The sequence below is a fragment of the Natrix helvetica genome (genome assembly GCF_964273705.1).
Source record: "Natrix helvetica genome assembly, chromosome: 7".
Lineage (NCBI taxonomy): Eukaryota > Metazoa > Chordata > Lepidosauria > Squamata > Natricidae > Natrix > Natrix helvetica.
This window is the reverse complement of record NC_138558.1, coordinates 4,568,872-4,582,581: the sequence shown is the minus strand read 5'-3', so window position 1 is coordinate 4,582,581 and position 13,710 is coordinate 4,568,872. Positions and strand designations below refer to the sequence as shown.

The 13,710-nt window shown below is 48.4% G+C and overlaps 2 protein-coding genes across 2 annotated transcripts in view; both read right to left on the bottom strand.

The window, feature by feature from the left end:
• Nucleotides 1–13,710, bottom strand: part of LOC309395842 (uncharacterized protein) — a 196,386-nt gene that overhangs the window by 182,651 nt on the left and 25 nt on the right. The window contains exon 1 of the mRNA XM_081960431.1: nt 12,997–13,710. This exon is cut by the window's right edge and continues 25 nt beyond it. The gene's annotated coding sequence lies outside the window, so the exon portion shown is untranslated. The remainder of the gene's footprint in view (nt 1–12,996) is intronic.
• Nucleotides 2,482–13,710, bottom strand: part of PANK2 (pantothenate kinase 2) — an 18,459-nt gene continuing 7,230 nt past the window's right edge. Inside the window, exons 3-7 of the mRNA XM_081960419.1 lie at nt 10,211–10,464; nt 8,021–8,197; nt 6,934–7,057; nt 5,045–5,170; nt 2,482–2,996 (exon numbers count right to left, since the gene is read on the bottom strand). Of these exons, the coding sequence (XP_081816545.1) occupies nt 2,946–2,996; nt 5,045–5,170; nt 6,934–7,057; nt 8,021–8,197; nt 10,211–10,464 (732 nt within the window). The 3' untranslated portion in view covers nt 2,482–2,945. The remainder of the gene's footprint in view (nt 2,997–5,044; nt 5,171–6,933; nt 7,058–8,020; nt 8,198–10,210; nt 10,465–13,710) is intronic.

Sequence of the window (13,710 nt, the reverse complement as noted above, 5' to 3'; positions counted from 1 at the left end):
GATCACTTTTTTTCAGTGCTGTGACTTTGAACGGTCACTAAACAAACTGCTGTAAGTCGAGGACTACCTGTATTCTCCATAATGCAGGTGCCAAGTGAATAAATGGTTGCTGATATGTTAAGGTAAAGGTAAAAGGTTCTCCTCGCATATATGTGCTAGTCGTTCCTGACTCTAGGGGGCAGTGCTCATCTCTGTTTCAAAGCCGAAGAGCCAGCGCTGTCCAAAGACGTCTCCGTGGTCATGTGGCCGGCGTGACTCAACGCTGAAGGCACACGTAACGGTTACCTTCCCACCAAAGGTGGTTCCTATTTTTCTACTTGCATTTTTTAAGTGCTTTCGAACTGCTAGGTTGGCAGAAGCTAGGACAAGTTTGTTTTGTTTTTGTTTTGTTTTATTGGATTTATATACCGCCCTTCTCCCAAAGGACTCAGGGCGGCGTACAGCATTAAAAAACAGATATTACAAAACTTAAAAAGAAAATTAGAAACAATCCAAGAAACAAACTGAATTAATATAACACTAACATTTTAAAAATTAGATAAAATTAACAGGCCAGGCCGGCTTGCTGGAAAAGCCAACTTTTTAGGGCGCGTCGGAAGGAACGGGAGCTCACTCCATTACGCGGCGCTAGGGATTCGAACTGCCGACCTTTCCGATTGACAACTCAGCGTCTTAGCCCCTGAGCCACCGCGTCCCTATATATACACCAAGTCCCTATATATACGCCAAGATATCTCCTGTTTAATGATTGGTGCAGCTCCCCAGCGTTAAAATCGGCCTCTGGGGCAACGGATTTTGTAACACAGATAATCCTCAACTTACAACCTTTTGTTTATTAGTGACCATTCAAAGTTACAAAGGCACGGGAAAAAGGGACTAAGGGGCCATTGTTCACACTTACGACCATTGTAGCATCCCCGCAGTCACGCGATTAAAATTCAGAGGCTTGGCATCTGACTCGTATTTATGACGGTCGCAGCAGTGTTCCGGGAGTCACGTGGTCCACTTTTGCAATCTTCTGACCAGCAAAATCAATGGGGAAGCCCGATTTGCTAAACGACCATATTTATTGCATTAAACGACTGCAGGGATTCACTTAACAACGGTGCCAAGAAAGCCTTAAAATGAAACTCACTTATCGCTGAGCAATAGAAATGCTGGGCTCATTTGTAGCCTTAAGTTAAATTCTCCCTGTTCTCATCAGCTCTCTTTCTATTAATATTTGAACTTGAAAAATATTTAAACTTTAAAAATATTTGAACATTTGGAAAAGATTTGAATATTTGAAAAAGATTTAAGCACCAAGAACTGTTCATTTGAGGCTGTTTGGAAAGGACTAGCCTGCCCCCTAAAGGCCATGGATGGAAAGAGTTGAGCTCAGCAAGTACAGGTAGTCCTCGACTTACAACAGTTCATTTAGGGACCGTTCAAAGTTACATCACCACTTTAAAAAGTGACTTACGGCCATTTTTGACACTTTACGACCGTTGTAGCATCCCCAAGGTCACGTGATCAAAATTCAGAACCAGCATTCAGAGCCTGGGCAACCGGCTCCTATTTATGACGGCCGCAGCGCCCGGGGGTCACGCGATCCCCTTTCGCGACCTTCTGATGAGCGAAGTCAAAAGGGGAAGCCAGATTCACTTAACAACACCGTTACGAACTGAACAGCTGCAGCGATTCGCTTAACGGCAGGGGCAAGAAAGGTCGTAAAATGGGACAAAACTCACTGAAGGTCACGCTTTCTCCTCCTCCTCTTCTCCAAACCCCAATCCCTTCTAGAACTGATGAGCTCAATTGTGACCGAGGACTTAGCTGTATGGAACTGGGTTGTGAAATCGATCTATTTGTACATTACTTTTAACCTACTTTAGGTGTAAAAAACAATTACTTCCTCGGAGAACTATGAAGAGGTATACTGGGTTGTGTGATGTGATAAAAAATTTGCTCCAATCCACACCGATACCCAATCTGTGTTCCCATCTCTGCTCGATAGGTGATTTATAAATGGAGAGAGAAATAGAAATTGTCACTAAATTCAGCGTAGACAAGATAGAAGCCTCTTGCAGGAAACAAGTAGAGCAAAACCATTTGTTAGTATTCTGTAAATGTAAATAGGGGACGCGGTGGCTCAGTGGCTAAGATGCTGAGCTTGTCAATCAGAAACGTCGGCGGTTTGAATCCCTAGCGCCATGTAACGGAGTGAGCTCCCGTGACTTGTCCCTGCTTCTGCCAACCTAGCAGTTCGAAAGCAGGTAAAAAATAAAAGTAGAAAAATAGGGACCACCTTTGGTGGGAAGGGAACAGCATTCCGTGAGCCTTCGGCATTGAGTCTGTGCCACATGACCACAGAGACATCTTCGGACAGCGCTGGCTCTTCGGCTTTGAAACAAGAGATGAGCACCGCCCCCTGGAGTCGGGAACGACTAGCACAGATGTCAAAATGCCTCCGTAGTCGCAATCAAGGGACGAGAACCGCTCTTTTAAGAAAACTGATTTTAATATGGTTGGTGGGTTTTTCATATTGTGCGCATCTGGGCGCCACAGTGAAAAGTCAGCCGCACAAAACAGAACAACCCTTAAAATAATTCTGAGGAGAGCACAAACCTTGTTTGACGTCACCATTGCTGCAGCCACCTGGAAGTCCCTGAAAGAAACGGGACTCAAACATGCGTCTTAACATTTGTGCCGTCCACACAGTTGTCATAGCCAGAGAAGCGTTCTGACCAACTAACCTACATTCGCAGTTGCCGCGGAGAACAAACAACTCCGTTTGTCTTTCCTTTTCGGCAGAGACGGCTGACATTGTTCACGATCCCTTCGTTTCAGCTGTGACTAGGCCGTGGTTTTTACCAAATGGGATCAAATGAGCGCAGAGGCTCCGTCTTGGGTAAAAAAAAAAAAAAAGCCCTGTTGAACCCGGGATCCAGGCTTCCTTCATGGATTCAGGATGACTCCAACAGCTCCAGGAGAGCTCCCACAGCTCCGAAATATCCCTGTTTTAAAACAAAAGAGGAAGAAAAAACCCTAAATGATTAAATGCATCGTTTAAATGTTACTACATGTCATGCCACTGAGGATTGATTGTGGAATGCCACAAGAGTTAAAGTGGTCAATTTGATACGAAACAGTTCCCATTAACATATTGCAAGGTGTGTCACATTATATGGTCTCCACGACATAGAAAAGATGTGGAGACTGATGAAAGAGTGCAGAGAAGAGCAACAAAGAGGATTAGGGGACTGGAGGCTAAAACATATGAAGAACGGTTGGAAGAACTGGGTATGTTTAGCTTAAGAGAAAGAAGGACTAGGGGAGACATGATAGCATTGTTCCAATATCTCAGGGGTTGCCCCAAAGAAGAGGGAGTCAAGCTATTCTCCAAGGCACCTGAGGGTAGAACAAGAAGCAATGGGTGGAAACTAATCAAGGAGAGAAGCAACTTAGAACTAAGGAGAAACTTCCTGACAGTTACAGCAATTAATCAGTGGAACAGCTTGCCTCCAGAAGTTGTGAATGCCCCAACACTGGAAGTCTTTCAGAAGATGTTGGATAGCCATTTGTCTGAAACGGTATAGGGTTTCCTGCCTAGGCAGGGGGTTGGACTAGAAGACCTCCAAGGTCCCTTCCAACTCTACTATTGTATTGTATTCCTAATTAATGTGTCATACTACACAGACTTCCTAGTTGGTAGAAAGTGGGGAACAATATATTGTCTTACAAGGCCGTGTCTAAAACAGAGCTCCTAGTTGCATAGAGATGCTTGGAGTGAATTTTGCCTTTGAGAGACCTGTAGTCAAAATAAGGACTAAGGGTGACATGATAGCAGTCTTCCAATAGGGGGAAGACTAGGGGGACGCGGTGGCTCAGTGGCTAAGATGCTGAGCTTGTCGATCAGAAGCTCGGCAGTTCGAATCCCTAGTGTCGCATAACGGAGTGAGCTCCCGTTACTTCTCCCAGCTTCTGCCAACCTAGCAATTGGAAAGCATGTAAAAAATGCAAGTAGAAAAATAGGGACCACCTTTGGTGGGAAGGGAACAGCGTTCCGTGCGCCTTCGGCGTTTAGTCACACCAGCCACATGACCACGGAGACGTCTTCGGACAGTGCTGGCTCTTCGGCTTTGAAAGGGAGATGAGCACTTCCCCCTCTAGAGTTGGGAATTACTAGCATATATGTGCGAGGGGAACCTTTACCTTATGCCACATTTTTTCCCGACACGAGTCGCTTCGTAGGGGAGATGGATGGCACAACAATTTAACAAATAGAAAAAATAACAGCAACAATGGTCCTTCATGACAACTCTTCCCCTGTCTCTATCACTCGCCTGAGAAACCTCACTAAATTACTAAACTTTATCCTTAAAGTTAAAGGATATAAATCCTATTTTTGTATGTGTGTTTGTGTGTGGGTGGGCACATGTGCTCTACTATTTTTCCACAATCAACTCAAGGAGGCAAACACATCTAACACACTTTCCCCCTCCTATTTTCCCCACAACAAGAATCCTGTCAGGGAGGTTGGACTAAGAGACACAGGTTGACCTAAACTCACCCAGAGAGCTTCCATACCTGAGGCAGAACTAGAACTCACCGTCTCCTGATTGGCCAAAATCACTCAAATCACTATTCATGCCTAAGGCGGGACTAGAACTCACCGTCTCCTGGTGATTGTCCCAGTCACCCAAGTCATCATCCAGGCGAAAGGTGAGACTAGAACTCACCGTCTCCTAGTGATTGTTCCAGTCACCCCAGTCAACATTCACATCTAAGATGGAACTAGAACTCATTGTCTCCTGGTGACTAGCCCAAAGTCACTTAGACAGCTTTCATGCCTAAGTCGCAACTAGAGCTCACAATCTCCCAGTTTCTAACCTGGTGCCTTAAATCAAATTGGCTCTCTTGTTACAAGATTTTTAAGATTACTGGGTTGTCCAAGTCGTATCATCAACACGAATAAGGAAAGAAACGGGTGGTTTTTTAAAAAAAAAAAAAGGGGGGGAAAGGGAAGACGACACAAAGTCTGACCCACAGCGGGACTTTTTACCTCATGTTCCAGAAAAAGAGCCTTCAGTTGTCCCTTTGACCAATAATCCAAAGCGTAGGCCAGAAACTTCATGGAGATTGTGTTGATTCTCAAAAAGTTCCCCACAAAAACCACTTTATTAATGTTCTGGGGGGAGGGGGCGGAGAAAGAGAGAGAGAAAAAATAATAATATTAGAAGCTGTTGCTAAGGAAGAATAAATTAAGACAGCAGGCATGAGCTGTTCATTTAGGCCAGGGGTTGGCAACCCAAGGCTCCGGAGCTGCACGTGGCTCTTTCATCCCCCTGCTGCGGCTCCTTGTCGCTCAAAATATATGTCACAACTGCCGGCAGGGGATTAACTGAGCTTTTCGACCCCCGGTGGGCCAACCATGGATGAATCCAAGAAAAGAAAAGTTTCAGAAGGAAACAGAACGTTTAATTCAACTACATCAGGGGTGTTCAAAGTTGGGAACTTTAAGACTTGTGGACTTCAACTCCCAGAATTCCCCAGCCAGCAGAGCTGGCTGGGGAATTCTGGGAGTTGAAGTCCACAAGTCTTAAAGTTCTCAAGTTTGGACACCCCGAACTACATCACATGCTAGTTTTGTGTCCACTCATGAAATCGTCAGGCACGGGAAGGGTTTTTGTGGCCCCCCCGGTGTTTTTTTTTTTTCTGTGGGAAACGGGTCCAAGCGGCTCTTTTGAGTGTTTAAGGTTGCGGACCCCTGATTTAGGTCAAAGAGAAGAGGACAAGAGGCAGCGGCCAGATGGATGGATTCGATGACGACCGAGATGGTTGGGCAGGTGGGAGACCTGAAGCCCCCGCATGAGGTCAGATCCAACCTGGAGGAAATCTGCACAGGTGGCTATTAACAGCCGACGCGGATTTGAGGACGCACAATCCATTGGGAAGTTGTTATTTCTTTTCAGAATAACAGAAGAGTTGGAAGGGGTCCTGGAGGTCTTCTAGTCCGACCCTCTGCTCAGATTTTGGGTTTCGATTCTCCACGTTAGCCCGCAGTCTCGCTGACCCGCAGAGAGTCGCGAAAGGGGATCGCGTGACCGCCGAAGAAGACGACGCGCTTGGGGTCTTTCATAGCCCTGTACAATGCTGCTTGACATGGTCGCAACAAGGCAGCACTGTAAAGAAGCTGGAAGCACCCAGCTTCATTCCCACGGTGGAAACAGGCGCAGCGACTTCCGGCTTTTCAGGGAGTTGTGTTGTCCCGCTCTCTCTTGGTCTCTCTCTCTCTCTCACACACACACACACACACACACTCCCCAACTCCCTTCATCCCAACTCCAGAACTGTCCCAAGGGAAGTCCGGCCACAAGCAGACCGATACTAGTCCGCAGAGCCATGGCCAAGCAGTGTACAAGGCAAGTTCCTATAAACTTCCCTATTAAACCCCTCTTCCTTCTAGCACTGATGATGTTACCTAGTTGGGTCAAGAAAGGTCTGCAAGAAAGCAACCAAACTCAGGAAACACCAAGGACCCCACAGTCCTCCTCCTCCTCCCTATAAACCCCATTCCCTTCTAGCACTGATGATGATGCCTAGTTGGGTCAAGAAATGTCTGGAAAAAAGAGTCAAGGACCCCACAGTTCTCCTCCTCCTTTCCCTCCTTCCCCCTCTTTCTCTCCTCTCCTCCTCCTCCTCCCCTTCCTCTCCACAAGCCCCACTCCCTTCTAGCACTGATGATGTTCCCTAGTTGGGTCATGAAATGTCTGGAAAAAAGAGTCAAGGACCCTACAGTCCTCCTCCTCTTTTTCCTCTTCCTCCTCCCCATTCCCTTCTAGCACTGATGATGTTCTCTAGTTGGGTCATGAAACGTCCACGAGAAAACCACCAAGCTCAGAGAGCGCCAAGGACCCCCCAGTTCAACCGTGAGCTCCAAATACGCTGTACCTCATTCAGCGCGCACATGCGTGCGATGGAGCCAATGTTGTTGGTGATGGTGATCAAGGCTGCCCGGGCCAAGTCCTCCTTACTAGCCGCGTCTCGTTTCTCTTTGCTCATCATGTTTCCAAAGCTGGATGGAAGAAGGAGACACAGGCAGTTTTTAGAATGGAATGGGAATAGAACAGAATGTAGGATAGGATAGAATAGAATGGGATGGAATAGAATAGAATAGTTAATGGAATATGGAATGGAATAGGAATAGAATACAGAATGAACAGAACAGAACAGAACAGAATAGAATAGAATAGAATAATTAATGTAATATGGAATGGAATAGAATAGGTTAATGGAATATGGAATGGAATAGAATAGAATAATTAATGTAATATGGAATAGAATAGAATAGGTTAATGGAATATGGAATAGAATAGAATAGAATAGGTTAATGGAATATGGAATGGAATAGGAATAGAATACCGAATGAATAGAATAGAATAGTTAATGGAATATGGAATAGAATAGAATAGAATCGGTTAATGGAATATGGAATAGAATAGAATAGAATCGGTTAATGGAATATGGAATAGAATAGAATAGAATACCGAATGAATAGAATAGAATAGAATAATTAATGGAATATGGAATGGAATGGAATGGAATAGAATAGAATAGAATAGAATAGAATAGAATAGAATAACTAGAAAGTCCAATTGGCTCCTGAAAAAGGACCTGTGGGACTCTATGCCAGCTGTCCACACTTTCTGGCACCAGGGATCAGTTTCGTGGAACACAATTTTTACACAGACTGGTGTGTGCGTGTGTGTGTTTTCGCATGCAACCTAGATCCCACTCATGCGTAGATGAGGCTTCACTTGCTCACCCACCGCTGGCCTCCAGTTGTGGGGCCTGGTTCCTAACCAGCTCCAGACTGCTGCCAGTCTGCGGCCCGGGGGTTGGGGGAGCCCTGCTCTCTGCCAACCATGTGGATTTACTAAGCCAGCCACACAAGGTTGACTTGTGAGGATCCCAGCCTGACAACAGACAAGGGTGGGGGTCTGGGTTGTGTTAACGCCCTCACCGGAAACCATCTTACCTGGATGCTATGGTCCAACCTGGCAGCCCAAAGCGCTCGTAGTCCCCTCCGTAAATATCCCGCACGAGTTTGTCCACTTTCGTGCTGTCTCCCTGGGATGCCATTTCGAGAGCTTCTTCAAAGGTGGAGCAGCCGGTCAGAAGGCAGCAGAGGCCGAAAAAGGTCCCTCCTCCAAGGCTGGCAAAGGAGACAGGATCGATCGTGGTTGGAGTCCAGTGAAGAGGGCGAGGGGAACACGAGGGAGAAGAAGGTCCATTTGTTTGATTTCTCAGATTTATTTGCTGCCCATCTCGCTGTTCAGCCCACTTATTCCTCGTTAGCTAATTCTGGTTATCCTGCAAGCTGGCGCACGTCTGCCTGGCCAGCTCTGCATGAGGTTATGTTCATGGGAACAAACTGTTCTCGCCATTTCGTCTCAAAACAATCCCAGGAAGTAATTTACACTCTTTTAACAAATTTCATTTGTTTATGCCCGTTTTCTGGGAAGTCCCATTACGGAAGAGATGGCTTATCCCTACGTGCACTCTTCATTTAAATCCTGCCTTTGTTACCTTTTAATAATTAATCCAACTTCATGGGGAAAGAGGGTCTAGAACTTACCCAGCCAGTGACAGGCTCAAAATCACCCAGCCAGCTTTCAGGCCTAAGGTGGGACTAGAACTCACCATCGCCTAATGATTGGCCCAAAGTCACCCAGCTGGCTTTCCTGCCTAAGGGGGGACTAGAACTCCCTGTCTCCTGGTGATTGGCCCAAAGTCATCCAGTTGGCTTTCATGCCTAAGGTGGGACTAGAACTCCCTGTCTCCTGGTGATTGGCCCAAAGTCATCCAGTTGGCTTTCATGCCTAAGGCGGGACTAGAACTCCCTGTCTCCTGGTGATTGGCCCAAAGTCATCCAGTTGGCTTTCATGCCTAAGGTGGGACTAGAACTCCCTGTCTCCTGGTGATTGGCCCAAAGTCACCCAGTTGACTTTCATGCCTAAGGGGGGACTAGAACTCCCTGTCTCCTGGTGATTGGCCCAAAGTCATCCAGTTGGCTTTCATGCCTAAGGTGGGACTAGAACTCCCTGTCTCCTGGTGATTGGCCCAAAGTCACCCAGTTGACTTTCATGCCTAAGGGGGGACTAGAACTCACCGTCTCCTGGTGATTGGCCCAAAGTCATCCAGTTGGCTTTCATGCCTAAGGTGGGACTAGAACTCCCTGTCTCCTGGTGATTGGCCCAAAGTCATCCAGTTGGCTTTCATGCCTAAGGCGGGACTAGAACTCCCTGTCTCCTGGTGATTGGCCCAAAGTCACCCAGTTGACTTTCATGCCTAAGGGGGGGACTAGAACTCCCTGTCTCCTGGTGATTGGCCCAAAGTCACCCAGCTGGCTTTCCTGCCTAAGGCAGTTCTAGAACTCACTGTCTCCTGGTGATTGGCCTAAAGCAGAGCTGGCTGGGGAATTCTGGGAGTTGAAGTCCACAAGTCTTAAAGTTCCCAAGTTTGGACACCCCTGCTATAAGAGAAAGTAAATAAGCAGGGGCAACAACAGAAAGGAAGGGGGATGAGGAGGGAAAGGAAGAAAGGGTAAAAGCAGAGGAAGTAAAGGAGGGGAATTAAGAGTAGGAGAGTGGGTAAGAAGGAGAAGAAGAGAGGAGGAGAGGGGGGAAAGAGAGGGGAAGAAGAAAGGAGGAAGGATGAGGAGGGAAAGGAAGAAAGGGTAAAAGCAGAGGAAGTAAGGGAGGGGGATTAAGAGTAGGAGAGAGGGTAGGGGAGGAAGAGAGGGGAAGAAGGGAGGAAGGAGAGGAGGAAAGAAGAAGGCAGAGAAGGGAGGTTGAGAAGATGGAAGGAGTAAGGTTGTTGCAAAATAAGATGGAGGCATGGGGTGGCAAGAAAGTGACCCAAACTGTATTCGATATATTTATAAAAAAATAATGCTAAAGATTAATGATGAATAGATAAATGTTAAAAGTAATTATAAGGGTGTATATTTGTGAATTAATTTGAAAGAGAAAAATAAAAAAAACTTTCTAAAAAAAAAGTCGTAATGTGGGGCAAACACCACTTGAACAAACCTTTCACTTCGCGAATAGCGGGCTCAGCTGTGGGCGTAACTCGAGGACTACCTGAATTGAAAAGCCTCTGGGTCCGACATGGAACCCCCCGCCCCCCCCCAGGGGCACAACTAGCCTTCGGGCTGAGCCCCCACCTGGTGCCCGTCACCCGCTTGTAGTTGTTTTCGGAATAGACGGCCAGGATGCTGACGCCGGAGCCGATGTTCACCAGCAGGAGAGGGTAGGGGTCCTCCAAGTTGAAAGGGACCTTCTGGCATTTTTCGGGATCCGTGGGGTCCTCAAAATAGTAGCACTCCGAGTGTCCGTTGAAGCCCACCGAATCGATGTAGAGAACCCCCTTTATAAGGCAGTCAAGCTCGTCCATTTTGCACAGCTGGAGGTCACCCATCTGTTCGGAGAGAGAAGCTTTCAAGAGAGCCAGAGAGAAAGCTTTGGGGGGGGGTCGTGGGAATGATCCGAGGGGAGGGGGATGTGATCTTTCTCTAATAAACAGGTAAGAATACAATAGCACGGTTGGAAGGGAACTTAGAGGTCTTCTAGTCCAACCCCCCCGCTCAGGCAGGAAACCCTTATACCAGCGATGGCGAACATTTTTTGGCTCGCCTGCCATAAGTGGGGGGAGCACAGGGGGAGGTCGTGTGCAGGCGTGCCGCACTCATAATGCAATGCGCGATCCCCCCAGTGCGCATGCGCACATTACAGGCGCGACCCCCCATTTTTTGCATGTTTTTTTCACCCTCCCCGGGCTCCAGAGGCTTTATAGGAGCCTGGGGAGGGCGAAAAGAGCTTCCCCTGCCCCCCCGAGGCCCTCCGGAGGCTTCATGAGCTTCCTTGAAGCCTCCGGAGCGCAAAAAACAGGCCCTAGGGGCAAACCGGAAGTTCGGGAACGGACTTCCGGTTTGCTCGGAGGGTCGTTTTGAGCGCTCCGGAGGCTTCAGGGACCCTCAGGACGCTTCCCTGAAGCCTCCGGAGCAGTCAAAACGAACCTCCAAGCAAACCGGAAGTCCGTTCCCGAACTTCCGGTTTGCCCATAGGGCTGGTTTTTTGCGCTCCGGAGGCTTCAGGGAAGCTCATGAAGCCTCCGGAGGGCCTCTGGGGTGGGGGGGGGGGAGAGGCTCTTTTCGCCCTCCCCAGGCTCCTATAAAGCCTCTTGAGCCTGGGGCGGGCAAAAAATGGCTTTAAAAAAGGGTGAACTCAGCTAACAAGGCAGCACCTCGTGTGCCCTGACAAACGGCTCCGCGTGCCACCTGTGGCATGAGTGCCATAGGTTCGCCATCACTGCCCTATACCCCTGATGGAGAACCTGTGGCACGTGGAGACTTCTCTGTGGGCATGTGTGCCATCGTCAGCTGCTCTTCTGTCTTCCCATGTGCACATGGGTGCCAGCCAGCTGGTTTTCGGGAGCGCCGCAATGCCTGACAACAGCCCGAAGAACTGCAAAAAAGACAGTTTGGGGGGCAAAAACGGCGTAAAAATGAGAATGAGCCAATGGAACAGCTTGCCACCAGAAGTTGTGGGTTTTACTGGGGGGAGGGGTGTTAAGAAGAGACTGAGCAGCCTCTTGTCTGAAATGGTATAGGGTCTCCTGCTTGAGCAGGAGGCTAGACTAGAAGACCTCCAAGGTCCCTTCCAGCTCGATTCCGATTCTGGTTCAACCCTGAACTGGTGACCATTTCCAGAGCGGATTTCCAGAAAAATTGCGGACTGCAGGAACCATTTGTGCTTCAGTTAGAGATGCAGCCAACACAAGAGTCATCCCCAACAGCCTGCGCCTATGTTCAACAGGGAAGGGACACAGGACAGAAAACAACGCACAAAAAGCACAGCTCCACAACATGGTCCTTTCAGCAGTTCCAAGAAGGCCCCACACCCATTTGCACCACTCAGGGGACCCTGAGGGCACAGACCAACCTCCAAGTGGCCTCAACGACCCTCTAAAAAGGATGCAAATGACCAGCTGTCTGCAAGGAAGATAAATCCTTGCCTTCCCCACCATCCAGTCAGAGCTGAAAAAGCTTCTGGGATGAGAAGCGAAAGGTCTTCAAAGGAAACACCAGAAAGCCCAGTCGCCCTATTCCTGGAATTGGGATTGCGGATACAACCAGAATTAATTCAAAGTCTCTGGTTACAGTTAGTCCTCACCTTACGACCACAATTGAGCGTCGCTAAGTGGGAGAGTTGTTCAATGAGTTTTGCCACCTTTTACAACCTTTCTTGCTGCGGCTTAAGTTAGTGACCCGGTCGGTAAGTGAATCCAGCTTCCCCATTGGCACGGCTTGTCAGAAGGTCACAAAAAGGGGATTTACGTGACCTCGGGACATAGCAGCGGTCGCAAGTACGAAACCAGTGGCCAAGGATCTGAATTTTGATCCACGTGAGCACGGGGATACGGCTAATGGTCGTTGAGCGTGGAAAACCCGTCTCCTAGGCCACTTTTTCACGTGCTGTTGCAAACTGCGACCGGTCACTGAACGAATGGTTAAAATTGGAGGACTATTGGGGAGGGAGAGCTTAACTGGCCTTAAAGAAAGGAAAAGGCACAGATTTGCAAGGTACGGCCACGTACACCAAACCTCCAGTCCAAAAAAAGAACCAAAACAGATACTCCATCACTACTCACCACAAAGATTACAAGGCAAAGGAGAGTCAAGCCGTCAGTCCAGCATGGCAAGAAGATCGTTGAGACGATGGTCTCCCCCTTTTCTTGAATAGGGCAAACTAGAGGAGTTTTGGCAAACCTTTTCGGCACCGTGCCCCGAAACGGGAGCGCGTACCGGAAACTGGAAGAAGAGCAGTTGCCCGGTGCGCATGTGCGTGCTGGAAAGATGGTCTTCCGGTTTCCGGCACTCTGGTCTTCTGCTTTCTGGAGTGCATGCGCGCCGAAGGCCAGTTGGTTAGGGCGCATGCGCGCAATGGAAACTGGAAGGGCAGTTACCTAGCGCGCATGCACGCACCAGCCACCTAGTCTTCCGCTTTCTGGTGTGCATGTATGCTGAAGAACAGCTGGCTGGGGCGCATGCACGCAATAGAAACCAGAAGAGCAGCTGCCCAGTGTGCATGCACACGCCGGGAGGATGCTCTTCCGGTTTCTGGTGTGCATACGAACCAAAGACCAGCTGGCCGGGGCGCATGTGCACACAGGAAATGGGAAGATCATCTTCCCGGCACATGCATGCGCCCTGGGCAACTGCTCTTCCGGTTTCCGGCATTGCCACGCATGTAAAAAGGAGCTGGCCAGGAGCACCGGAACCCAGAAGAGCAACGGGCGACGGCTTGCGTGGCCGGAGAGATGGCTCTGTGTGCCACTTCCGGCACGCTTGCCAAAGCTTCACGGAACTCGAGGTTTTACAACGAACCCAATGTATCTGCTGAAAAGCAGGTGAGCTCCTCTCTCGCACCCAGATCATCAGATTGCATGGGCTTAAAGGGATCACAACGAAGGCTGCCATTGGCAAATTACAGGCACTCGACATACAGCAGTTCATTCAGCGACTGTTTGAAGTTAGAACAGCAGTGAAAAAAAGGGACAGGACTGCTTTTCACAAATGAAAATTCAGATGCTTGGCAACTGACCCGTACTTACGACCTTGGCTTGATCCCAAGGTTATGTGATCCCCTTTTGTGACTTCCTGGC